The 27,918-nt window shown below is 39.0% G+C and overlaps 1 protein-coding gene across 2 annotated transcripts; it reads right to left on the bottom strand.

The window, feature by feature from the left end:
• On the bottom strand, window positions 1-27,616 carry MRPL22 (mitochondrial ribosomal protein L22). Of its 2 annotated transcripts, XM_047731634.1 has the most exons (7): window positions 27,522-27,616; window positions 27,397-27,439; window positions 19,767-19,902; window positions 13,867-13,932; window positions 13,009-13,086; window positions 7,791-7,860; window positions 1-299 (listed from the first exon to the last, which is right to left on the bottom strand). In XM_047731634.1, the coding sequence occupies exons 1-7, from the start codon at window positions 27,607-27,609 to the stop codon at window positions 88-90; spliced, it is 693 nt and encodes a 230-aa protein (XP_047587590.1). In that variant the 5' UTR covers window positions 27,610-27,616; the 3' UTR covers window positions 1-87. The 2 variants fall into 2 exon arrangements, with proteins under 2 accessions (XP_047587590.1, XP_047587591.1); XM_047731635.1 differs by lacking the exon at window positions 19,767-19,902 and having other exon boundaries at window positions 27,522-27,578.
• Window positions 27,617-27,918: the final 302 nt, after the last annotated feature.

Below are 27,918 nucleotides of genomic sequence, written 5' to 3'. Positions count from 1 at the left end.
TACAAACCATAAAAAGCATTTGTCTTTAATTTCTGGTTTATAAGAAATAAATGGCAAAGTAGATACACTGCGGAGTCTGAAAGCCCATCACAGAGTGTGAATAATCGTCCGGTTGCGGAGCTCCTGAATATACTCTTTGGCGTGGGTGACTGCCGTCTTCGGTGCCTCACGTGGAGGTGGGGGACCTTCCACCAACTTCACAAAATAATGGCAAAAAACCTTCTCCATGATCCCGAAGCGACCTCTGCCATGGTATCGGATACGTTTCAGGTACTGGCCTCGCCCTGACGTCGACTCCGCTAGACAGGGAAGACAGAGAGAGTTACAGGAAATGACTGCATCCCCAAGACTATAGCTCATCACCTGAGCAATATCTGTCCATTCCTCGACCGGATTCTAAGACTCCATGAGTTCACTGGCTGATGAGAGCAGATCAGTCTCAAAACAAGTATCTCTGAAGTGCTTATTAAGGACCAGCCTCTATTCTAGGTGTGGAGAGAAAAGAGTGAACAAGACTAGCCAGGGCCTTGCCTCCACGCAGTGTACATTCTAGAGGAGAAAGAAAATAAACATGATCATTCCAGTTAGTGACAAGTACAATGAATTAAATAGTGATGTGGGAGGGGCACTTAGGTGGCTCGGTACTTAAGTGTCTGCCTTCAGCTCAGGTCATGATCCCAGCGCCCTGGGCTTGAGCCCCATTGGGCTCAGCAGGGAGCCTGCTTCGCCCTCTCCAGCTCCCCTGTGCTTGTGTTCCCTCTCTCGCTCTCTCTCCATCATAAATAAATTAAAAAAAAAAAAATCTTTAAACAGTGATGTGAGAGAGACTGATGGGGTGCTGGAGGCAACATCAGACCAGTGGGTGTCAAGAAGCATCTCTGAGGGGGCGCCTAGGTGGCTCAGTGGGTTAAGCCTCTGCCTTCGCCTCAGGTCATGGTCTCAAGGTCCTGGGATCGAGCCCCGCATCGGGCTCTCTGCTCAGCAGAGAGCCTGCTTACCCCCTCACCCAACCGCCTGTCTCTCTGCCTACTTGTGATCTCTGTCAAATAAATAAATAAAATCTTTAAAAAAAAAAAGGAAGCATCTCTGAGGAAGAGACATTCAATCTAACTAAGACCAAAATCCATGCAAATATCTATGGGCATGGTATTCCAGGTAGAGGAAAAGCAAATGCAAAGACGCAATGGTGGACTTTTTTTATTTTTTATTTAATATCTAATATCTAATGTGCTTGGCTTGTTTTATTTTTTATTTAGATTTGATTTAATTAACATATAGTGTATTATTAGTTTTAGAGGCAGAATTCAGTGATTCATCATTTGCGTATAACACTCATTGTGCATTACATCACGTGCGCTCCTTAATGCCCATCTCCCCATTACCCCATCCCTCCACCCACCTCCCCTCTGGCAACCCTCAGTTTGTTCCCTATAGTTAAGAGTCTCTCATGGCTGTCTCCCTCTCTGTTTTCATCTTATTCTTCCTTTCCTTCCTCTATGTTCCTCTGTTTTGTTTCTTAAATTCCACATAAGAATGAAATCATGTGATACTTGTCTTTCTCTGACTCATTTTGCTTAGCACAATACCCTCTAGTTCCATCCATGTCATTGCAAATGGTAAGATTTCATTTTTGATAGCTGAATAAAAATGCCATTGTATATATGTATATATATATATATTTTTTTTTTTCTTTATCCATTCATTTGTTGATGGACATCTGGGATATTTCCATAGTTTGACTGTTGTCAACACTGCTGCTGTAACACTGGGGTGCAGGTGCCCCTTCAAATCCCTATCTTTGTATTCTCTGGATAAATACATGGTAGTGCAACTGCTGGGTCTAGAGTAGCTAGGCTCTTTTTTTTTTTTTTTTTAGCTTTTTTTTTTTTTTAAGATTTTTTTTATTTATTTGACAGAGAGAGATCACAAGTAGGCAGAGAGGCAGGCAGAGTGAGAGGGGGGAGGCAGGCTCACCATTGAGCAGAGAGCCCGATGTGGGGCTCGATCCCAGGACCCTGGGATCATGACCTGAGCTGAAGGCAGAGGCTTTAATCCACTGAGCCACCCAGGCGCCCCTATTTTTAGCTTTTTGACAAACTACTCCATACTGTTTTCCAGAGTGGCTGCACCAGTTTGCATTCCCACCAGCAGTGTAAGAGGGTTCCCCTTTCTCTGCATCCTTGCCAACATCTGTCGTTTCCCGACTTGTTAATTTTAGCCATTCTAACTGGTGTGCTGACTTGTTTTAGAAACAGAAAAAATACCAGCCTGCCGAAGCACAGTAAACAAGGCAAAGAGTGGTACAAACAGGGGAAAGAAATCAGTGTGAAGACAAGGTTACCAAGAGCCCTAAAGGCTGAGGTAAGGAGTTTTTATTTCATTCCAACTATGATGAGAAGGCCCCTGGAACCAAAAGTTCCCAAATGCTGGTCCTCTGGCTACATCAGACTAACCTATGAAACATATTTTAATGCAGCTGCTGAGACCCCATCTCTGAAGATTCTAATTTACTGTATTTGGGGTGTACCTTGAAAATTACATTTGAACAAACACCAATCCTCTTCCCCAGTAACTCTGATTTATGGCCAGTTTTAGGAACTCCCACATCACAACTGCTCCCTCATCTCCCCTCCCCAATTCTGCGCATCAATGTCTGACCCTGTAAAATTAAAAAAAATTTTTCAAATACTAGTTAAAAAGAAATCTGTTCACCAGTTTTCACCCACAGTGAATCAGAGGAATATCCACCTTCTGCTATTTTCTGAATTTATTCAGTCAGTAACTCCTTGAGTTAATAAAGCCTTTTTAAAAAGCCAAAACCTATAGAAGACATATCAAATTAATCCACTTCAACACTCACCATTCTTATATTCTTACTGTGAAATAACTTTATAAATACAGGGACGGTGTCAAAGTATATGCTTGATAACCCTCTAACTACAGTCCTCTCATGAAATGGGATTCGGCAGAACCATCCTATCTTGGCCAGAGAGAAAACTAAGGATGAGAGTGGTTAAGAAAATTGCCTAGGGACTCTGTGAGATAAGGAAAGAGCTACTGTCCTTACACCAACTTCATCACTGGACACTAAAGAAATGTGTTTGAGGAATTACCAAAGAAAAAGCCAAATCACACAAATCACTTTAGAATGAAGTACCATTAGTTCCTCTGGATCCACCTGTCAGGAGGAAACTCACAAATAAGCACAATGACACTAGAAAAAGTGTAGAAATCCTCTAAAAGGCATTTTACAAACACAATGGCTGCTTCTATCCAAAATTGCAACTCTACTCAATTTGAGCCCCATTTCCAAATAGCCTGAGGAAAAGGAACACTACTCCAGTGAAAACAGTATCTGAATTAGCTAACTATGCAGTACTACATAACCTATCCAAGCACAATGATCGGCCTACCGGGGTCTGTGTTAACCACCATTTTCCATCTCCCCCAAATACGTAAGAGCAATCATCAATAACTGCTAATTGCCAGTCATGATTTCATCCTAAAGCCATAAAATACCATGTGCTTATCTTGGAGCACATAATGCCACATTTTCTTATACCAGAACAAAAGCATCAATTCTTCTGAACCACCAGGATTCTTTAATACACTGTAATGGTAATATGCAACACAGCCACCATGAGGTCAGAATGAAATCAGGACTTAGGAGTATAGATTGCAAATTGGTTTCTGGTCTACCCTCCTTTTACTAATTCTGTATGTGAGGAGTTTAAGTGCATTTATATAGAACCATTTCAATGAAAATGAAACAATAAATAGAAGCCCACCATGCTGTGGCTCTGTTCTAACCAAAACACGAGTAGGGAGAGATCCAAAACTGTGCCATTCATTCACTCACCAAATATTTCTAAGTTCCTGCCGGGTGCCAGGCTCTACCCTGGGCTGCACCCTTGCCCACAGCACAATTTAAAAACCACTGCTTTAGAGTTAATAGTCTTAAAACACTGCCTTAGTAACGTAAATCTCCTACCCCAAAACTTTCTGTGCATCCTCTTCACTATCATGTGAACCAAATTCCACAGCCTGCCATGCTCAGCCCTCTGGATCTAGGCCCAATCCACCTTTCAGTTTTATCTACTCAAGGTCAACCCTCTGCCTCCTTCAACTATTCTACTCACTGGACCACACAATCACGGCTCATTCCAACCTATGTGCATTAGCTCCTGTGCTTACTCCACTCTGAACATCTTTCTCTTTCAGATGCCCAAACACTTATCTTCCAAAGCTAAACTCTTCTAGAAAATTACCATCACTTTTCTAACCGACACTGACCTCCTCTTCTCTACTCCCGCTATTTACCTATATTACTCTTCTTGGTCTCAAACCATATGCTACCTTATCTGAATGTTCATGGTTAATCTGTGAAAGTGACTTCTTCAACCAAACTTCTGTATGTCTTTTGTATTTCCCCTAAAGTTCATATGCAACAAGGAATAGAAATGATTTTGAAATTACAACCTCTGCTAATTAATATTTTTTCAGTATAGCTATCTGATAAATTTGCTCAAATTCTAAAATAAAGTTTCAAAGTTTTCCAAGTACACACAGTACTAGTAACATGTATCACTTGTTCCAACTCAGAAACACAATTTTTAGATCCTTCCAAAGGCCTACTACTGTCAAAGAACAAATAACACTCAGTGTGCATTTCAAAGAACAAAACTATATGAACTAAATGTCTTAAGTTGCTTTAATAAGATAGACCATCACCTAACTGTATGGACAGTATGCACGTGGAAGGTACTCAAAAACTTTCTGAATCAGAGAAAAAACATTAAGACACCTCAGAAATGGGAACAGCCTAAAGATTATGCCAACTCCCTGCTCAGCAGAGAGGCTGCTTCTCACTCTCCCACTCCCCCTGCTTGTGCTCTTTCTCACTCAATCTCTCTCAAATAAATAAATGAAATCTTAAAAAAAAAATTATGCCCAAGATGATGCTCACCTAAAGATGATGCCCCATAGGTATCAAGAATATTTAAAATACTGTCAATATTTCCTATATACTAGAATTTAGGTAAATGTGAATCTTGACATTTTAAAATTGGAAACCCTCTTCCCCCTTCATCACTCTTCGCCCAGAAGACTGATTTACAAAGTCAGTCTATCACTTTCCCTAAAGTAAATCACTTTAGATGCTATGAATCACTAAGCAGTGACATTTTATTAGTCCATGTCCACTTGTTAAGGTCGGTTCACAGTGCCATTAGTCATCATTATAAGTTTGAAAAGGAAATGAATTTTCAAAATCTGTGGTTATGCTACACCAGGTATTAGCTTTAGACTGATGACAGGCATCTGAAGGAATTACCATATAATGAGAACACACACTACCAAAAAAGCACTTCCCTTAAAATGCCTATACTTACTTATGTCAAGAGACCGAGGAGCCACTGCTGAGCTGAAATCGTAGCCAACAAGTGACTAGTCTTTCAAAACTCTAAAAGACATTTATCCATAGAATGGAATGTCTAGGACTTTTCCAAGAATACGATGAGAAAAATCATTTTCTTGTATTTTATAGGTACAAATCACTGGGATTTTTATTCAACAAATAGCTCTCCAAGCCTCTCCCCTGAGGTTTCAGACCCAGTGGGTCTGCGGTGGGTCCTGGGAATCTGTATTTTTTTTTTACTAAGACCCTCACATGATTCTTATGAGGGAAGTTTGACAAAACCAAAGATAAAATGTCTGACACGTCACAGTAAGATACTTCATCTTCCTAAGGGCACTCCTCTCTTTTACCTTCATAAAAGAATTAGGCATCAAAATACTTAGCAAATGAGTTTTTACAATCATAAGACAAATCAAAATTTATCAGCCCTACTCGAGAAGAGATTTTTACACAAAACTAGATGAAAAAAAGGGCACAGGTACAGTAGAGATTTTTCAGTAGAAATGTGCATAAGGAGACGGATGAATTAAATGCCCATTCATGTAGGAATGGTTAAGTTTACTTTTGTGGACTTTGCTCCATTTGGGAAGACAAGATTAAGCTCCTCACCTTTTCTCACTTTACTAAAATTACTGAAAAGGATTTAAAGACAAATTCTATTTCATTTGTATCTGAGTTCCATTACAAAGTTTGTCTGTCAGCTAAGAAGACCATATTCCTATGGAAATGAATAAAAGTAATTAAGTCGGATTTGATATGCAGTCATAAAGCAGGAAAGGTCACCAAGAGGTTTGAAGCAAATGGTCTTGCTCTTCATCCATTTCATCTCTTCCAGTGATTCTGGGACCTCCCTGCATTATTTATTCATGCTGTTCTCAGAAGAAAAAGCTCATGAGTAACTACTATGGCCCTGCATCTTCTGAGATGCCATTTTGATTTCTCTCTGTATCTATTCATGTATCAGAATATCATCAGTTATACAACAGTCAGCTTTAAAATAAGATATTTCAATTGAAAATCATAACTCATTTGAATTTCAGGAGTAGGTATGGTTGCCAGCATCAATTCCAGGTGAGCTGAGGTTAAGATTTTAACTTCACCAGAATAAACATCTCCAGTAAGGTGGAATTGCAACAAAGTAGAAAATTAGATGATTTGTTTTTACCCTAATTGTTAAAAAATCATAATGCACAACTAATTTCTCCCATAATGATTCAGCCTTTTTTCCTCTATTTGGAGAGTAGCAGTAACCCCTATCTTCAATTTAAAATATCTTCAGTTCTCCTTACACATAGGTTTGGCAGACTGCGAAAATTTTGCGTCAACATCAACATCACTGTTTGATTACAAAATTGCTGAGGTTAGGAGTAATTGCTGCTGAAGTGAGAGGAAAACAGCAACTCCACCCACCGCTTCGCTTTACTCTGGTGCTGAGAGGGGGGCAAGGGAGCTTTGTAATAAGCTTTGTAATAAGCGTTCATCTCTTTAGAAAGAGCTGTACGAAGGTACGCGACAAAAAAAATCCCTCACATTTGTATGGTGCATCATGCTTCCCAAAGCATTTTCACTTACATTAATTTAATTTGATATGGAACAAGTACACAAAACCTGAGATAATGCTTCAGAATGTAGTAACAAAGGAAACCAAACACATCTGGATCATCTGAGCCTTGGGTTTTACAATTCAAAAGATTTCCCATTCTGGTGATTGGAAGGTTAAATTATGGGACACCTTATGGATTAGGCACCTGGCTTGGCCCATCATAAATAAATACTCTTTAAAATCCACCCGTGACTCTTTATTTACCTCCTTCAGGAATGACAAAGAATTTATTTTTTAAAAAATCACTCTGGGGTGCCTGGGTGGCTCAGTCGTTTAGTGTCTGCCTTCCACTCAAGTCGTGACCTCAGGGTCCTGGGATGGAGTCCCGGGTCAGACTCTGCTCAGCGGGAAGTCTACTTCTCCCTCTTACTCTCCCCCTCTTCTCTCTCTCTCTGCTCTCCCTCTCTCACCCAAATAAATTTAAAAAAAAAAAAAAAAAATCTTTTAAATAAATAAATAAATAGTCAGTTCTGTTCCTTCTTCGTTTTATCATGATTAAAGGACCCCTCCATGTACCATCATCTTGGTACCCATTATTAAGTAATTATTGGCAAAAGGTTTCATGGTCTCATTCACATTACAGGACAGGTTATTACCATTTATAACAGACTAACATTAGCATGCTGAAGGCAGAAGAATAAGCTATTACCAGCAATTTTCACTGGCAAACCCAGTCCTAAGTAGTTAGGTATCAAAGACTATTGTTAGATAATGAACTCAGCATCACTATTGGAAGACATTTCCCAATGCTAAGAATATTAAACATCTTACCTATATATAAATTGGATCTGAATTCCACATTGTGGTCTCTCACTGCCATATCTTGTGCTTCTAAGAGAACCTTAAACAAAGAAAAGACAGGCATTAATATGGCTGACCCTGAACTAAAATGGAATTAAATTTCTCATTTCTTACTGTTATCTCTATAATATGACCGCTAATCACATGCCTCTGTTTTATAGCCAATTTAAAAAAAAGAATATTAAATGATAACAGTACTAAGGAGAAGGGATACACTGAGCTTTCCTTCTTCAGACAAGAAATGCAAATGCAGGCAACACTGCTAAGTGTACATCCTGCTAAGTGTACAATGGAATGTATGAGCTGGAAAGGAGGAAACAGCAGCACTGGTAGCAGTACTGTTGGTGATAAGCATTATGCCTCTGAGTCAGAGATTGTCAAAAAGTTCAAGAAGCTTAAGAGCTAAATCATATGGAAAATTCTTAAACTTTGGATCCAAAATAATCATTAAACATCAAACAAGTAGAGAAAATCATACTTGAAAATTTTAAGAATTATTAAATTTACATCTAGATATTTTTAATTAAGTTAACCTGCTCCAGAACACATTTTTTTTTTTTTGAAGATTTTATTTATTTGACAGAGAAATCACAAGTAGGCAGAGAGGCAGAGAGAGAGGGGGAAGCAAGCTCTCTGCTGAGCAGAGCCAGATGCGGGGATCCATCCTAGGACCCTGAGATCATGACCTGAGCCGAAGGCAGAGGCTTAACCCACTGAGCCACCCAGGTACCCCATCCAGAACACATTTTTAAAAATAACAGAAACCATGGGGTGCCTGGGTAGCTTAGCTGGTTAGGCAACAACTCTTGATTTCAGCTTAGGTCATGATCTCAGGGTCGTGAGATCGAGCCCTCTGTAGACTCCGTGCTCAGCAGAGTCTGCTTGGGATTCTTTCTCCCTCTCCCTCTGCCACTCCCCTTGCTCGCTCATGTACGCAAGCGCTCTATTTCTCTCTCTCCTCATTCTCTCTCTCTCTCAAATAATAAATACATAAATCTTAAAAAAAATCAAAACCTAGATCTTTCACTCATTTAAAGATAAAGAATACAATACAAAGCTGAGTACACACGTACACACACACAAAAAAATACTTAGTCATTGCTTTCTGAACTAAATTAAATATAGGCATTACAACGGAACCTCTTGAAGTCTGAACCAATCGATCTCAACTGCTGAACTAAACTAAAAAGAGTCTCATTTTAAGTGAACTAAACTAAAAAGATCTCATTTTAAGTGAGAACTAACTGATATGGAGAAAATACTGCTGATATCCCCAGATGTCCTCAACCCAGCATTTTGAAATAAAAACACCATTATCCACATTGAGGAACGTAGGAAGTGCAGGGACATGGTTTAGGGTAGAAATGGATTACAGGTGCTGCAGAGGAGAGGGAGCCATTGTTGCAAATAGAGTGAGAGAAGAGTACATGGGAATGCACAAGAATGTCTCCCTACAGCCAATGGCTTGGAAAACAAGAGGGGCTGAATTTTGTAAGTTCTTACAACAGTGGGGCTTAATGCCTGTACTTTTAATGGTCATCAGGGTTGGCTGGGAATAGACCCCAGAGGGTACTGTACCACCCCTGGAGAGAAGGCAGGTAAACAACCCAGGGGAAGACATCATGGAAATAGTGATCTGAAGAGCACCCAGGGCACACAGTGGGGAGATTATTCACTTTTCTCAGAGCACTTCCCTGAGAGGCAGCATTCACAGAAAAATCTGTGAACAAAGGAACAAACAAAAAATCTGTCATTTTCCCTCCCCAACCCTCAGGATAAAATCAGAACCACCTCAGGGAAGCACTAAGCACCAACAATGACTGCCTAATTGCCTCCACCAAGACTCAAACCCCCTGTGATCTGGTGGGACTGCCCCTCTCAGTGAAGCTTGCCTCAGACCCAGTGGGGCAAGCCCCTCCCCAGAAGACCAGTACAAACCCCTGTCTACATCATGTCTCCCTGTATCGCAGGGACTTAGTTCCAGTGGAGATGGTGACACGTCTCATTTCACAAAGCAGACCAGAGCCATCTAGTTAAAACTTGCCACATTCAGGCAAGGGACCAAACACTGCCCACAACAGGCAAGGAGAACCTCTGCAGATGACCCAAAGGATAGGACAGCCAGAGCACAACAGAAGAAGGCACAAAGCACACACCAAAGACACTCCCTGAAGCACCAGGCCATGGGCACTACTTAATCTCTTCTTCATAAAGTCATTACTTCAGGAACAGGTTATGTGTTTCCTAACACATAAGAAACCAGAGAATTAAACAGAATTCAAGATGGAGGAATTTATTCAAATGAAAGAACTAGATAATAGATAAGGCCACAGCCAGAGATCTAAGCAAAACAGATATAAGTAACATGCCTGACAAAGAATTTAAAGCAATGATCATAAGGACATTCACTGCACTTGAAAAAGAATGGAAGACATCAATGAGACCTGTAGCACAGAGATAAGAGCTAAAAAAAAAAAAATCAGAGATGAGAATGCAATAAAGGAGATTGGAAACAGGCTTGATGCAATGAACAGCAGGCTGGAAAAATCAGAGAAATGAATTAGTGACCTAGAAGACAAAACAATGGAAAACAATGAACCTGAACAAAAGAAAAAAAGAATAATTAGGGGACATGAGAAACAAACTTAGGGAACTCGATAACTTCATCAAACATAATAACATTCACATTGTAGAAGTCCCAAGAGAAAAAAAAAAGAGGGGGAAGAAAATTTACTTCAAGAAATGACAGCAGAAAACCTCCTTTATCTGGAGAAGGAAACAGACATCCAGATCCGGGAGACACAGATAACTCCATGAAAATCAACAAAAGGGTGGCCAACACCAACACTTATTATAATTTAATTCACAAAATATAGTGATAAAGAAAAAAATGTCAAAAGCAGCAAGACCAAAAGAAGCCCTTAACTACATGGAAAACCCATAAGGTTAGCTGGAGATCTCAACAGAAACTTAGCAAGCCAGAAGAGAATTGACATGATATAATTCAATGTGCGCTATAAGAAAAATCTTTAGCCAAGAATACCCTTCTAGCAAGGGTATCATTCAAAATAGGAAAGATAGGTTCCAGACACACACTAAAGGAGTTTGTGACCACTAAACCAGCCCTGCAAAAAATTGTAAAGGGACTCTTTGAGTGCAAGGAAAGATGAGAAGTAACAAAGACAAGAAGGATCAGAGAAAATCTCCAGAAACAACAACAAAACAAGTAATAAAATAGCAATAAATATACATCTATCAATAATTACTTTAAAAGAATAAATTATTACTTTGAATGTAAATGGACTAAAAGCTCCAATCAAAGACAGGGTGTCCGAATGGATTAAAAAAAATCCTATTTATATGCTGCCTACAAGAGACCCATTTTAGTCCTAAAAACATCTGCAGTTGAAAGTGAAGGGTAGGGGCACCTGGATGGTTCTGTGGGTTAAGCCTCTGCCTTTGGCTCAGGTTATGATCTCAGGGTCCTGGGATCGAGCCCTCCATCGGGCTCTCTGCTCAGCAGGGAGCCTGCTTCCCCACCTCTCTCTGCCTGCCTCTCTTCCTACTTGTGATCTCTCTTCTGTCAAATAAGTAAAATCTTTTAAAAAAAGAAAAAGAAAATGAGGGTGGAGAAACATTTATCACACAAATGAATTTCAAAAGAAAGCCAGAGTAGCAATTCTTCTATTGGACAAACTGGACTTTAAAACAAAGACTATAAAAAGAGACAAACAGAGGCATTATATAATCATAATCCATCCAACAAGAAGATATAACAATTGTAAATATTTATGGACTGAATATGGGAGCACCCAAACACACAAAACAATAACAAACATAAAGGAACCAATGGATAATAATACAATAATACTAGGAGACTTTAACAGCCCTCTTACACCAATGGATAGATCATTTAAATAGAAAATCAACAAGGAAAAACAGTTTTGGATGACACACTAGAATAGAGGGACTTCACAGGTATATTCCGAACACTCCATCTTAAAGCAGCAAAATATACATTCTTTCCAAGTGCACATGGAAAATTCTCCAGAATAGATCATATATGAGGTCACAAAACAGGTCTCGACAAATGTAAAAAGACTGAAATCATACCATGCACCTTTCCTAAAGACTATAACATTATGAAACTAGAGGTCAACCACAAGAAAAGATTTGGAAAGACCAAAAATACGTGGAGGTTAAACAACATGCTACTAAACAATGAATGCGTCAATCAGGAAATCAAAGAAGAAATTTAAAAAACACAGGGAGAGAAATGAAAATGAACACACAACAGTCCAAAAACTTTGGGATGCAGCAAAAGCAGTCTTCAGAGAAAAGTATATAGCAATATAGGCCTACCTCAAGAAGCAAGAAAAATCCCAAATAAACAACTTAACCTTATACCTAAAGGAGTTAGAAAAAGAACAAACATGACTAAAGCCAACAGAAGGAAGGGGATAATAGAAATTAGAGAAGAAACAAATGATACATAAACTAAAAAAATAATAGAACAGATCAAAGAAACCAGTAACTGGTTGTTGGAAAAAATCACATGACTGATAAACCTCAACAAAAACAAAAAAACAAACCAACAAATGCCATGTGTCTAAAATGAGTCAGCACAAATGCCATTAGCACATTTGCACAAACTGATTCAGCTACATTCAGCTACATTCAGAGGTGGAAGGGTCTTCAGAAATCTTTTAATCCATTCCACCCAGTTTACAAATAAGAAAAACGGAACCAGACAGGTTATGCTTTGCCCATCATCACATTACAAACTGTCACAGAAAAGACAAGACTAGGTCTCCAGAGTCCCAAAAAGTGCTCTTTCCATCCAATTACATATAAATCATAAGCTCTCAGTTACGGAACTGGCCAAAACAAACAAATAAAAAATCAATCTTCTAAAAAATCTATCAAGTCTCAAATCACTAAAACAAAGATTTATCATACAGATACAGTAAAAAATGAATAAATGTCTGGTGCAAATAAAAGCATCTCCAGAAAAAAAAAAGTATTTAAGGTACAACATTCCTAAGGTACAAGGACACTAATAAAACTGAGTGCCCTGAATCTGTATTATATGAACTATGCCTTTACACCAAGGAATTCAGGATTTAGGCTAAGCTTACTAACACCAGCAAGACAGCTATGCACTCCTTCCCCACATATCTTAATTTACCTCTTTAATTATTTGGGCCCCCTTTTTGTCACTGAATTCTAGTTGAGCCAAAGCCTGGTCAATGGACATTCCTCGTATCTAGAATTAAAGGGTAACAGACAAGAAAGATGAATTAGTTTACAAATCAAATCTCCCTTTGCAATGAGAAGAAAAGCCTTACATAATACAAACAACTTCTAAGAATAGTTAACTAGTTATATGTCAATTACATCTCAATAAAAGTGGAGGGGGCACGATTTTAAAAATTAAAACAAAAATAGCTAACAAAATGTAGGCAGAGAAGAAGAAAACAAGTTTGAGAAGGGATGGCACCCTCTTTAAGTCAAAAATCAAACTTAAATATTTTAACCATAACACCTCGATTATAAATGTTTTAGTAATATTGAGAGAGCAGACATAACAGAAATCACAGAGTGGTGAGCACCACATTAGGTGTGAAAGTCATCTTCTTCTACGGGATAAGTGTATTTTATTTATCTGGGGCTTCGTCTTCTCTCACAGATTAATTTTATCCTCCCAGGAAAAATCTTAATAAGCAATGGTTTTGAAATAGGTTGAATCAACTTTTAAGATAAATGATCTTGCTTCCTAGATTCTCTTAGCTTACAGATTCCTGATGCTTTGGGCTAAATATCTATGTATCCAACGTGATTTGGTTTCTCAGAAGAAAGGTAAAAATTAAGCAAAATCATTCATCTCTGAGCAATCATTTGTGGATTACCTACCAACTGTCTAAACATGTAATTATATTCCTCACTTTTGGAGAAATCAGGACAAATTTTTTCATTTTTTAAATCCTGGGCAAGAATTCATAGCTTCTTTTCTTAAGTATTATAGGGTAATGTCATTTTGGCTTACCAATTTTGCCAAATACCACATCTTATCTTTGCTGTATTTTATTTGCCTTCGACAATGGTAGATTTCCTTGCGAATAGGGAGAAGAAAAAAAAGAAAGTTAGCAAATTATCAAAATAACAGTAACATACACTGTTAATAAAGCTTTAACTTTTTATGCCTAATGAAAATGCTGCCACAAAAAATAAAGACACTAAGTTGTATTTTTCCCAAGTCTCACTATGTTAAAAAGATTATTAGTCTCACTATGTTAAAAAGATTATTGGGGCGCCTGGGTGGCTCAGTGGGTTAAAGCCTCTGCCTTCGGCTCAGGTCATGATCCCAGGGTCCTGGGATTGAGCCCCGCATCAGGCTCTCTGCTCAGCGGGGAGCCTGCTTCCTCCTCTCTCTCTGCCTGTCTCTCTGCCTACTTGTGATCTCTGTCTGTCAAATGAATAAATAAAAAATCTTTAAAAAAAAAAAAGATTATTAAGGCAGTGATAGAAGCCACAAAATGCTACTTTGTGCCAATATTTGCAACATTTCTATCCAGAGGAATAATAAAAGATCTAAACGAAAACATTAAGCTAGATAAAAGAACAAAAGAAAAGGTACAAGAGAAAAAGTTTCCTATCAGTGGGGAAAATAAGAGAATATGGTGAAATTGGACAAAATAACTGGTTTCATAGGACACTGAGGTATTTGGTGAAGAGCACAGGTCCTAGAATCAGACAGCCTGGGTCTAAATTCTAATTTTCTCATCTACTGGCTACAGAACCCAAGCTCTTTAACCTCTCTGCCTAAGTTTCCTCTTCCTTGAAATGAAGATAATAGTACCAACCTCATAAAAATATACTGAGAATTAAAGAAAATAATCTATGCAAAGAAAGCATTATGCAGTGCCTAGTACCTGGTAAGATCTAGTAAATGCCAGTTTTTATTATCTTCTATTTAGAGTAGTAAGTATATCCCATTTCATTTTTTTAATCAATCATCAATTATACAATTTACAGTTAACAGAGTACTTTTCAAGCCCATTTATTTCATTTGATCTAACTCTAGAGTTGGGAGAGAAATCACTTTATGATCCTTTCACAGGGTCACCTGGGTGGCTCAAGCATCAGACTCTTGGTTTCAGCTCAGGTCACGATCTCAAGGGTCGTGGGATGGAGCCCCATGCTCGGCTCCACACTCAGTGCAAAGTCTGCTTGAGATTCTCTCTCTCCCTGTTCTTCCTCCCTCCTCTGGTCACTCACTCTCCTACTCTCTCTCAAATAAATAAATACATCTTTTAAAAAAAATAATTGAACATCATATCAAGAACTAATGATATACTATATGTTGGCTAATTGGATTTAAATTAAAAATAATAATAATCCTTTCACAAAGTAAAAACCAGAAATAAAAAATCAGAAAAATCAAATGACTTATCTAAGACCACAAAGTTTGTGAGAGACAAAGCTGCAAGTCAAAGTGCCATACAGGAAGTATACGAAGTCTCTAACACAATGTCTGACAAGTGTATCTTTAAAGTTTCCCTAGGACTATAAAACCCACATTCCTTCCACTACACCATATTGCCTCTTTAAAACAATTAGAAAACATTTGTCATGGCAAACAATAGCAAGGAGACCTCAGAACTTTCTAACATTCTGACTCCTGCTGGAAATTTTCAAATGCCTTAGAAACAGCAGTTTCGCAAGTGGCCATCTTTTAATATGTAGCAGATTTCATTTCAGTTGCAACAGAAGCTGACAGGCTGAAAACTGTAGCAACAGCCCAATTATGTTTTCAGCAATAAAGTGTCCAAGGGAGCACTGGAGAAGAAAGAAGAACTGTCATGACTGATAATATTCACCTGCAAAAATTAATATACACAATAAAATCTTTTATATAGAAACCCTTCAATTCTTGGTTTCCCAAGATGGGCTACCTCCAAACATGAACTGTATATGATTATCTTCAAATTCTGTAAAAAAGATATTGTACTCCTAGCAGGAGCATGGGGAAAAAAGGAATCAAGTATTTACCCGAAAAGAAGAAAGTTATCCGATCATATTCTTTTAAAACAAAAAAGCTCAACATTTCCTTTAGGCAGGTGCAATGTCTAAAGGCATTTTCTAAAGATAAACCAGACAAACCTATCATAGCAAATCAATAAAGTGGCAGAGCTGGAGGTCAGGAAGTCCAGTTAAATGTCACTATTAACCAACTTATACAGTAAATTAGATAAAGTTAGGATACAATATGCAAGGTAGTAATTCAAATGAAGTAAATTAAGTCTAAATTATGAAATGTCTAAACCAGTAACTTTTAAAGAAATTGATTTTAAAAAGCATATAATAACTCCAATGATTAAAAAAAAGTGTCACCTAATGGGGCACCTGGGTGGCTCAGTCAGTTAAGTGTCCAATTTGTGATTTTAGCTCAGGTCACTATCTCAGTGTCATGAGACTGAGCCTCATATGGGGCTCTGTGTTGGGCGTGGAGCCTGCTTGAGATTCTCTCTCCTCTCTCTAACCCCCTCCCCCACCCCACCCTCCACACTCCCACACTCTCTCTCAAAAAAAAAAAAGTGTCACCCAGGGGTGCCTGGGTGGCTCAGTGGGTTAAAGCCTCTGCCCTCAGTTCAGGTCATGATCTCAGGGTCCTGGGATGGAGCCCCACACCCCCTCTCTCTCTGCCTGCCTCTCTGCCTACTTGTGATCTCTGTCTATCAAATAAATAAATAAATAAATAAAATCTTTGGGGGAAAAAAGTGTCCCTAGTAAGAATCCAAACTAGGGCCTTATGGGATTCACATGACTTATAAGTATGACTTACTATCAGTATGTCAATCCATAAATTAAAAACATGCCTCCTACTGAAAGGGTTGTTGAAACAGTTTTGATATTGGCTCACTATATTTTTAGTTTATTTAACATAGCTTTCTTCATAGATATTGCAAAAGTAAACCCAAGCCCAAACTAACAAAGGCTGACTATTAAAGCCATTTAATTTCTCTCTGGCTCATTTTCTTCACCATGATGAAGCCGCAGGTAAGATAAAAGTCTACATGGGATTCTACATTGTTTGGAAATTGGGGCTAGCTAAATTGGGAAAATAATCTTAAAGATAACAGGAATGGCCTAAAACATGCCTAAATTGGTGACATTCATTTTAACTTACTGCTATAGATTTACTCATGACTGATCCACTGTTCTTCTTTTTTAAAGATTTTATTTATTTACTTGCGAGAGAAACAAGAGAAAGAACATAAGCAGGAAAGGGAGAAGCAGGTCCCCGACAAACAGGGACCCTGATGCGGGGCTCAATTCCAGGACGCTGGGGTCAGGACCTGAGCCAAAGGCAGATGCTTAACCAACTAAGCCACCCAGGCGCCCCTGATCCACTCCACTTTAACTGTATATTTCAATGCTAAAGATCAGAATGAGTTAGAATGGTAAATATTACCTGACTCCTCCTGATTTTTTTTCTAAGGTTTTATTTATTCATGAGACAGAGAGCACAAATCATGAAGAGGAGCAGAGGGGGAGAGAGAATCTTAAGCAGACACTCTCTGAGGGCAAAGCCTACTTCTGGGCTCAATCTCACATCCCTGAGGTCATGAACTGAGCCGAAACCAAGAGCTGGACATTTAACCACTGAGCCACCCAGGCGCCCCTGTCTGACCCCCTTCTAAATTAGAGATAAAACTAATTTTTAAAATGTTTGCAGTTAGCAGACTGTCAAGGTCACACTGCACATAATGACAGTATAAGAACCATGTGGCTAGGTGTGCAAACTACTCCATTATTAAGCTAGTATTTAATGAAAGGCATTAATATTTCAATCATAACAGGTATAAATGATGCACCAAGTCAATTTAACAAGCACTATTTAAAGTCAGAAAATGTTAAAGTATTTTCTAAAAGTCAGTTTGTTCCCAAAAGGATTATTCACACAAACAAAATCTGTGATCTACTGTTAACTACCTGAATTTGCCACTAGAGATATATCCTGAAGTGCATTTAGTTTAATATTCAAAAGGGTAGTATTATAAATACAAATTTTGCTTTTAGATTCTGGACCTGACAAATGTTGTTATGAATTCTTTCTCAATTAATATCTAAGTTCAAAGAGCTCAAGCAAGAAGTAAAGAAAGCTCATTAATAATAGGAAATATTTTTTATGGGGCGCCTGGGTGGCTTAGTCAGTTGGGCGGCTGCCTTCCGCTCGGGGCATGGTCTCGGGGTCCTGGGATCCAGCCTCGCATCGGGCTCCCTGCTCAGCGGAAAGCCTGCTTCTCCCTCTCCCTCTGCCTGCTGCTCTGCCTACTTGTACTCTCTATCTCTGTGTCAAAAAATAAATAAAAATAATTTTAAAAAATAATAATAGGAAATATTTTATTTATATTTGTAGAAATATGTAACTTTTCCTAACTTTGTTTAATTATAAAATGGAATCAATACCTAACAGCACACACTCTGTCACAAATCTAATTTTTAAGTTCTGATGGAAAATAAAATATGAAAGTTAGAAAGTTATTTGTTTAAACTATAAGCATCTCTATTCCCCCAATGAGGGGAGGGGGCTCTTTAAATCAATAAATTAACTCTCCTAAATAAGAAAAAAAAGAAAACATAAAACTGTACTAACTCAGACCAATACTTATCAATTGAATCCTAATGAAAGGCAAGCTGTCAAATCCATACAAAACTAAGCAAATGACATTACTTAGATGATACTGATTATACACCACCTTAAATCCCAAAGGCCCTTAAAAGATGTTTTCTGAACTGAATGATTTATAATTAACAACCACTGAATGTATTAATAAATTATTAATTATTCTATTTTGAAGCACAATTTATTTTCTTAAGGATTCAAATGCTTCCATCTTGTTTATGCTATCATTACTTATTTAAGCTTTTTAACAGACACCTTTGTATTCTACAGCAAATTCACATTAAGCTAGAAATTAGTCTTATATATCAGACTATAGCACTCACAAGCAGTTTGGAGAGGGTACAAGAATTCCAAGCAGCTAAAAATGAGATAAAACTCAGTATCTCTGGGGCGCCTGGGTGGCTCAGTGAGTTAAAACCTCTGCCTTCGGCTCAGGTCATGATCCCAGGGTCCTGGGATCGAGCCCCACATCGGGCTCTCTGCTCGGCAGGAAGCCTGCTTCATCCTCTCTCTCTGCCTGCTTCTCTGCCTACTTGTGATCTCCATCTGTTCAAATAAATAAATAAATCTTTAAAAAAAAAAACAAAAAACCCTCAGTATCTCTGAAAGGAATCCAATGATTAAATTCAACTAGACAAAAAAATCACAACTAAGTGTGTCTATATTCAATTTAAGACTTTGGAAAACCATATGATTTTAAACATGGTCAAGGGTTTAAGTCATCTTTGCCAGCTCCTCATGGTTCACTACCAATAATGCATTAGCAAGCCTCTTAAAGGTCAAAATCTATCAGTATGTCTCAAGCTATTAGCTTAGTTAGAGAGTTAAGGCCCCCAAACAGAAGGTTAAGTCAAGGCAAACAAGTAAAACACAATCTTTTAAAACTACCAAGAAGATAAATCTAGAACGTCTCTGCATCTCTAATGATCACACAAATGTGGTTATTTTTTTCCCTTTCTTCACGTAGAACAATAATCAATGCTAGCCACATAAGAGTAAGTGCTCTAAGAGATAATTTCTTTAAAAAAAAAAAAAAGATTTCATTTCTTTTAGAGAGAGAGGGCATGCGCTCAAGGAGGAGAAGGTAGAGGGAAAGGGAGAAAAACTCTGAAGCAGACTCTGCACCACGCTGGAAGCCCAATGCAGGGCTCAATCCCACAACCACGAGATTAACCTGAGCTGAAACCAAGAGCTGGATGCCCAAATGATTGAGCCACCCAGGCAACCCAAGAGATTATTTCTACCCACAAACTTACTGCTGGTCTCCGAGGTTCTCCAGGCAACTGTGGAGGATAAACAATTTTATTCTTCTTTTCCCATTTTCGAGAAATATCCAGAGACCCACTTGTGTGGATATGTGATTGGGGTAAAATATTATGAGATGAAAGAAGCCTGTAAAACAAGACACTCAGTCTTTTCCACAAATCTCCTGAACCACATCAGCTCCATTTTGATCCAAACTCTTAAGGATCAAAGTGGAAACAGTCTAGATGTTCATTAAGAGAGACCAATTTAAACATAAAATACCTGAGCTAGTTCACTGAAGCTAAGAGTAAAAGCTGATAACCAGCATAAGTCAAATAATAAACGCTATAACTCACGATCTCTTGCCCTGACTGGCCAAAAAATACTGACTCTCTAATATAAGCCAGCTTGGTCCTTAAAACAGACTTAAAGAAGCATACAGTGAATTCCTAACTTAATCTGTGGAGTTCCCGTTTTGTGGAGTAGGCAAGACAAATCACAGTATTTTGTAAACCCTAAGAAATTAATAGATAAAGCTGGCATCACATGCCTCCTGAGGAAAGAAATCACTACCCACCATCCACAAAGTAGTCTTTCTGCAAGAAACAAACCTGATTAATGGAGCTTCTAGATTCAATACAGGAAAATGCAGAGACAGGGAACGTGTTAAACAATATGAGACGCATACACTCAGCAAAATCCAGGCTGTACAAATTCTACAAGACAAACAGCCTACTTTCACCAACAAATAAACTACAAAGGGAAAAATAAAGAGCTAAATAAAGAACCTACTGATTAAGAGACTTAAAATATCAACTAATTTCAATATGTTGATTGCAATTTAAAAGTATAACAGTATTTAACCATTGGAAATTTGAACATTAACTGGCTATTTGATACTTTTAGTGAGATATATTGTGAAATATTTATGAATTAAATAATATGGTGTCTGGGATTTATTTCAAATATAATAGGAGATAGTAGGGGCCATAGAGAAAACAAGATTGGCCATGAGTTGAAGCTGGTTGATAAGTTCATCATATTACCTACTTCCCCCAATTGGTAGGGGGGGCTCTTTAAATGTCTGGGTATATCCAAATAACACACAGGACTTAGGTGTTTCCCTGCTGTGCAGAATACAGAGTCTAAATTCCTAGTAAGACACACAAGGCCTTTTCTAATCTAACCCTGGCCATCTTGGTCATTCAGCTTATGGGCTGGCCACACAAACCTTTCCTTGTTCTCTGAACAAACCACATACTTTCATATCTTTATACTTTTTGATTATATGGTTTTTTCCTCATCATCATCTCCTGAATGAAATGCTTATCCTGTTTTAAGCTCCAGCTCAAATGTCACCTGAATGCAAGGCATCAACTGATCCCTTCTCCCAGACAACCAACCATTCTCCCCACTATCTTCGTACTCTGTTCTTGCCAGCCGTGCAGCAGCGAGTTGGGACTATGGTACTAGAAGGTGGCTGTAGAAGAATGAGTTCCTGTAGTAAATGTGCATCTGAGCATTCTGAGGGCAAGTATACCATCCTCTGTAATCTAGCACGAAGGACAATATCCGGCACACGGATACCAAGTAAATATTCAACCCAGACTTAAATATTCAAAATTGTTGTAAACTGGCAGATTTTCACACAATTTATGCAATTGGATAATACACTTAGCAAGGCCTTTGTTTTTAGTTTTTAAACCATTCAGACTAAAAGAATTTTTTTGTAAGATTTATTTCTTTCATAGAGAAAGAGAAGGCAAGCAAGCGTGAGCAAGGGGAGGAGCAGAGGGAAGAGAGAGAATCCTGAAGCAGACACCCACTGAGAGGGAGCAGAATCACCCTAGGCTCCCCCAGACTAAAGAACTTTAAGATCTATTTTCCTGAGGCGCCTGGGTGGCTCAGGGGTTAAAGCCTCTGCCTTCGGCTCCAGTCATGATCCCAGGGTCCTGGGATAGAGCCCCACATCCAGCTCTCTGCTCAGCAGAGGCCTGCTTCCCCCCCACCCACCGCCTGCTTCTCTGCCTACCTGTGATCTCTGTCTGTCAAATAAATAAATAAAATCTTTAAAAAAAAATCTATTTTCCTCCTAGCTCATTTCTCCTGCTCTACCTCAAGTTCACCATTTTACAGTACCATCAAATACTGACAAAACCTTTGCCATCCACATTTAGGTTTCGCTATTTTAACTGAAAAGCACAAGACTAGGATACATAATGTTAGCAGAATTTCCTAAAAAAAACCAACTATAAGCCAAGGGATGAGAACAGAGACTGTGGAATCAAGTAAACCTGAGTCTAAATCGTTTTTTTTTTTTTTAGTTTAATTTCTTTTCAGTGTAACAGATTTCATTGTTTATGCACCACACCCAGTGCTCCATGCAATACGTGCCCTCCTTAATACCCACCACCAGCGTCCCCCAACATCCCAACCCCCTCCCCTTCAAAACCCTGAGATTGTTTTTCAGAGTCCATAGTCTCTCAAGGTTCATCTCCCCCTCCAATTAACCTGAGTCTATATCTTAACTCTAATATGATATAAATGACCTTAAGGAAGTCACGTAACTTTCCAGAGCTCTGTTTCTCATTGGTAAATGGAGTAATAACCATAATACCTCACAGGCTTCTTAGGAGCTCAAATAAGATACTTTAGTAAAATACTTAACCTGACACTTAAAAGGGCTCAATAAAATTGATGTTATTACTTTTAGGATGAGAAGAATAATGCCCACTTTATTCTGTCGGTGGTGGATAAATAATTAATGTACTGAACCCTAGAGTGCCCAGCACATGATAAACGCTGATTAATATTTATTTTAAATCAGATCCTCTGAAGAGTTCCTCTCTCCTGTTCTCTAAAAAACTAAACACTGTGAACTGTAAACTTTATATTACACAATTTCAAACCTTCTTCTCAAGTTTGTAATCATGACTGCTTGCTTCTGTGCTGCTGTAATTCAGGGGTACACTAAGTTCATCAACTCTTTGGGCCTCCAGTTTTTTATGAAAAGAGGAATTGGAGTACATCATCTCTAGGGGCTCTCTGAACCTTAATTCTATCTTGAATCTCATGGTTGACACAGGATTACAGGAACACAAATCCCGTGGCTTCTATTTAAGTCTTCTTCAGTGAAATCACAGTTACACCAACCAGTCTGAAAAAATGCTCGAGGGTAAGACCTGTGCTTTCTGTATCCATCATATCTAGCACAGTGTCTTATACTCAAATCAATACACATTCAATGAATTAAATATGGTGCTTAATAAATTAAATACATTATGAATAAATAAGGACAAAGATGTCTGAATACGTACAATACTTTCAGGGCTCAAATGGCTCATAAAATGAATTATCAAGTGAATACTAAACAACTATAATCAAATTAAATTAAAGTATTACTCCAGGGGCGCCTGGGTGGTTCAGTGGGTTAAGCCTCTGCCTTCAGCTCAGGTCATGATCTCAGGGTCCTGGGATCAAGCCCCGCATCGGGTTCTCTGCTCAGCAGGGAGCCTTCTTCCCCTCTCTCTCTCTGCCTGCCTCTCTGCCTACTTGTGATCTCTCTCTGTCGAATAAGTAAGTAAAATCTTTAAAAAAAAAAAAATTACTCCAAACACAGGACTTAATTCAGAAGTGTATTAAATCAAAAGCTCTCTCCTGATCAACTGTTGGAATAATACCAAATTAAAGTAGAAAATGAAGAAATTATAAAGTAAATCAAAAATCTTTAATTCAACACTTAACTACCTAATTCAAAACCTACAACTTTTGAGACCTTCTTAAGTAAGAAATACCGTGAAGACTCACTAGAGAAAATGAACTCAAGAAAGGAAATTTGGGAATTAACAAAGGAGAACCTGAGTTATTGCTGGGATCCATTTCCTTCTGTAAAATTTTTTCCAACAAATATTAAATTTTAAGTCTGCCTAGCACCCTAGTTCATTGTTGGCATTCTAAAGAATCAAACCTAGTTAAAACCTTTTTTAAAAAACAAAAGGCATCCAGGACTAACTTTTAGTTAGCTTTCATTTTGAAAGTCAAGTATCATTACTGATATTTATTATATCCTTTCATTTATTGGGAAGTTCAAGTCCTTTTAGCTTCAGGAAGGTAGGCCTGAACCAATTCTCCAAAGTCCCTGTACACACATGCTGTGTATACACACGGGTGCCCACACTGTGGTGAGACTGTCAGACCTCAAACAGAAAGTAGGTGGTAAGGGTGCCTGGGGGGCTCAGTGAGTTAAAGCCTCTGCCTTCAGCTCGGGTCATAGATCCCAGGGTCCTGGGATAGAGCCCACATCGGCTCTCCGCTCAGCAGGGAGCCTGCTTCCTTCTCTCTCTCTCTCTCTGCCGGCCTCTCTGCCTACTCGTGATCTCTATCTGTCAAATAAATGAATAAAACTTTAAAAAAATAAAGTAGGTGGTATACTGAGACTAGCATATGAACTTCCTTACTCCTGTTACTCTCATGTCTTCCATCTACCAATATTTAAGGATTCAGTTTGAGTGTCACTTTTCAAATTCTTCCCATAGTCATTAGACACGGAAAAGTAGCAGATACAAAGCCAACTTTAGGATTAAGAATTCAGATAAAACAGTATCTGAGTTTCTAAAGTCACAATTTGAGGGGCACCCAGGTGGCTCAGTCACTTAAGCGTCTGCTTTCAGCTCAGGTCATGACCCCAGGATCCTGGGATCCAATCCCAATCAGGCTTCCTGCTTGGCACAGAGTCGGCTTCTCCCTCTGCCTGCCACCATCCCCCCCCCCCTCGACAGCTCCAACCCACGTGCTCTCTCTTTCTCTGTCTCTCTCTGTATCAAATAAATAAAATTTTTTTAAAAAGTCACAATTTGAGAAATAATACTTCCTATCTATTGCTCAAAGTTCATTTTAACTTTAGTACAAGGTACACCCAAATCCCAAGTGAAGATAATATTGGCTCTGGCTCACATGAGAATATCATGTTATTGTTATTACATGCACCAGGTAAAAATTCTCCGTTCTCAATTTACTTCAGCTAACATTAAGTTAATTGCACACTTGAGAGTGAAATAAAAGAACATTCTCTATCTTGCCTCAGTTAGAATCTAAAATAAAGGACTGAAGTGATACATATATTGTCATAACTCAATATAATTTCATTTGTGAAAGTCAAGGACAATCAAACAAGGAAACAAGAGTTAGCAAACAAACCCAAAAAAAAAAAAAAAAAAAAGAAATTCCAGCAATTTTGAACCATGACAAACTCAGAAGTTTCTCAACCTCTCTAATATTTATACTGTGGGGCCAGATCATTCTTTGTTGTGGGGACTGTCCCGTGTCTTGTAGGATGTTTAGCAGAATTCCTCACTTCTAGACGCTAAATGTCAATAGCGCCCTCCACCTGAGTTGTGACAACCAAAAACGTCTCCAGACATTGCCAAATGTCTCCGGGGCTGAAGGTAGTGGATGGAGGCAATATTGCCCCCAGGTGAAAGTCACTATTAGCTAAAGTGACAGGAAAAAGGGGGGTCGGGAGGGGCAGACAAGGGATTTTGCAGTCTAAGGAGCATGAATTCTCTGTTCCAAAGGTTCTTGTTATCATGTCATACCCATGTGGATGGTTAATAAGCCAGATTTTCAGGGAGCCTGGGTGGCTCAGTCAAGTGAAGTGCCTGACTCTTGATTTAGGCTTAGGTCATGATCTCAGGGTCCTGAGATCAAGCCCCACCTCTGGCTCCATGCACCATGGGCAGTCTGCTTGGGATTTACTCTCCCTCTCCCTCTGCCCCTCCCATCTCTCTCTAAAATAAATAAATAAATATTTTAAAAAAGAAAGTCCAGAATAGGGATTCATAAAAGTATGTAACTTCAGGGCTAAAAAGAGCCTTAGGGATTATCCAGCAAAATCCTGTATTACATAGATAAAAAGACTGAAGACAAACTGCTTAAGTTGTTGCTCAGAGCTGCCAAGTGTAAGTCAGTGCAGGACAGTTTAAGCCAACAAACATTACCAAATATTCACTTTGTGCAAGACCCTAACCTGGAACTATAAAGAGAAACGAGAACTGTTCATACTTATCCAGGGTATACGAGCTGGTAAAGGGCACAAAAACATAACATGAAGCCACTATTCGAGACACACGTGCTAAAAGAAGAGATTAATTTCTTTCCTTTCCAATGAGATCTGAGATTATCTACATAAGAAACATATGAACAGGGTTTAAATAATTAGAACTCATATTATAGACAGGAAGTGAAGGTACAGCATGAAAGCCAAGAAGCAAATAAATAACAGCATATTCAGGTGAAGTAAGTAAATTAGCATAGCTAGGATGGAATAATAAGAGACAATCTTAAAAAAATGCAAAGTATAGACAAATCCTAAGGGGCATTGCCTCCCATTTTCTTCTTTAGCCCACCTCCTGGGTCTCCTGACCAAAGAACTGGAAACAGAGCTAAATATAATTGTGAACTCAGTAACAATTTATAATGATTAAAAACAGTAATGGCAGTTAGAATTTAGAATGGGATTGTTACATGCCATACACAATACTAAACACTTCATATGCATTACCTCATTTAATCCTCATAAAAAATCTATGACATAGGTACTAATATTACTCTCCTAGCATATGTATGTACTAAAACTTAGAAAAGAGAAGTAACTTTTCCAAAATCATACAGTTTAAAAAGTAGATACACACCCAATTTATCTGTCCTGGAAGCCTATGAACTAAACCAAAATAAATTCCAACAAATGCGCCGATCAGATAATTTATACTCAGATTATCAATCTCCAACTATCAATAGCTGTACTGCATAAGAGGGTAAGAGGGACAAGAAGGTGGCAGATAAAGACTCCTTGACAGTTCTAACTTAACTGCATTCCCTAACCTTAAAAAAACGCATTTGTCCTGAGGTCTAAGAATGCTCTAGAGAATACAGTATAAAGCTTTAAAACTTCCAGTGATTCGGGGAAACTTAGGAAAAGTCTTTTTTTTTTTTTAAGATTTTATTTATTTGACAGAGAGATCACAAGTAGGCAGAGAGGCAGGCAGAGAGAGAGAGGGGAGGAAGCAGGCTCCCTGCAGAGCAGAGAGCCCGACGACGCGGGGCTCAATTCCAGGACCCTGGGATCATGACCTGAGCAGAAGGCGGAGGATTTAACCCACTGAGCCACCCAGGCGCCCCAGGAAAAGTCATTTTGCTCTTCAATTTCCTTGTCGGAAAAATGGGCCCATCAATACCTACACTATGCAGATATTATGAGAATGAGATGATGCATATAAAGCGTTTATCACAATGCCAGGCACGTTGTAAAGCGCGGTGATCTACAGCACAGTCCCTGCTCAGGGAAGCAAGTAACCAGAGAGGTAACTGGAAAGGTCGGACGCTCCCAACACGGTTGGGAGGAGTGTAACCATATTCAGAGATTATTTAGAGAAGAGATTTACAATGTCCCCAAACAGGTTATCCTGATTCCCTCAGAGCTACGGCGATGGAATGATGGAGTGACCAAGCAGAGACTGCCTATCTCGTTGGCTTCTCCAGCCCCGGAGCCTCAATGCCCTGGGTGGCACACTGGCGCTCAGTAATTAACTGACAAACTGGGAAGGAGGCCTCGAGCCCTCTGAAACTCCGATGTGAAAGACTTACCCTAAGGCCAGCTTCCCCCTCAGATTCTGCATCCATAATGTACCTGAAACATTAACACAAGCGGTCAATTCAGACTCCCACCTCCACTCCCCTCTACCGCTCCTAAACCACTAAGAAATCCCTACCCATACGTTCCAGCACTGACGCCGCCATCTTTCTCCCTCCCCCGCTACGGGAGCCTCCGAGTTCACGCACTGTCTGGACAAAGCGCATGCGCAGTCCTCAATTTGCCCTCCCCCGCTGGAAACGCAGCAGTATTTACACCCGGGATGCTGTCATGGAGACGACCGCGAACACACCGCCTGCGCTTTGGGTGTGATGCGGCCAGCCTTGCATGGGAATGAATGACTTTAAGAAAGCCCAAAACTAGTGAGTTTCCGGACATTCATCGAGATGAAGAAAGATTGAGAAACCTCACCTCATAAATGGCCGGAAAGATTATAGAAAAGAGACGGTGAACCAGCCACCTAACCTGGGTGGGCCTCAGTTTTCTTCTCAACAAAACAGAAATAACTATCCCTA

Source organism: Lutra lutra, chromosome 5, assembly GCF_902655055.1.
Source record: "Lutra lutra chromosome 5, mLutLut1.2, whole genome shotgun sequence".
Taxonomy (NCBI): Eukaryota; Metazoa; Chordata; class Mammalia; order Carnivora; family Mustelidae; genus Lutra; species Lutra lutra.
This window is presented reverse-complemented; position numbering and strand designations above follow the sequence as displayed.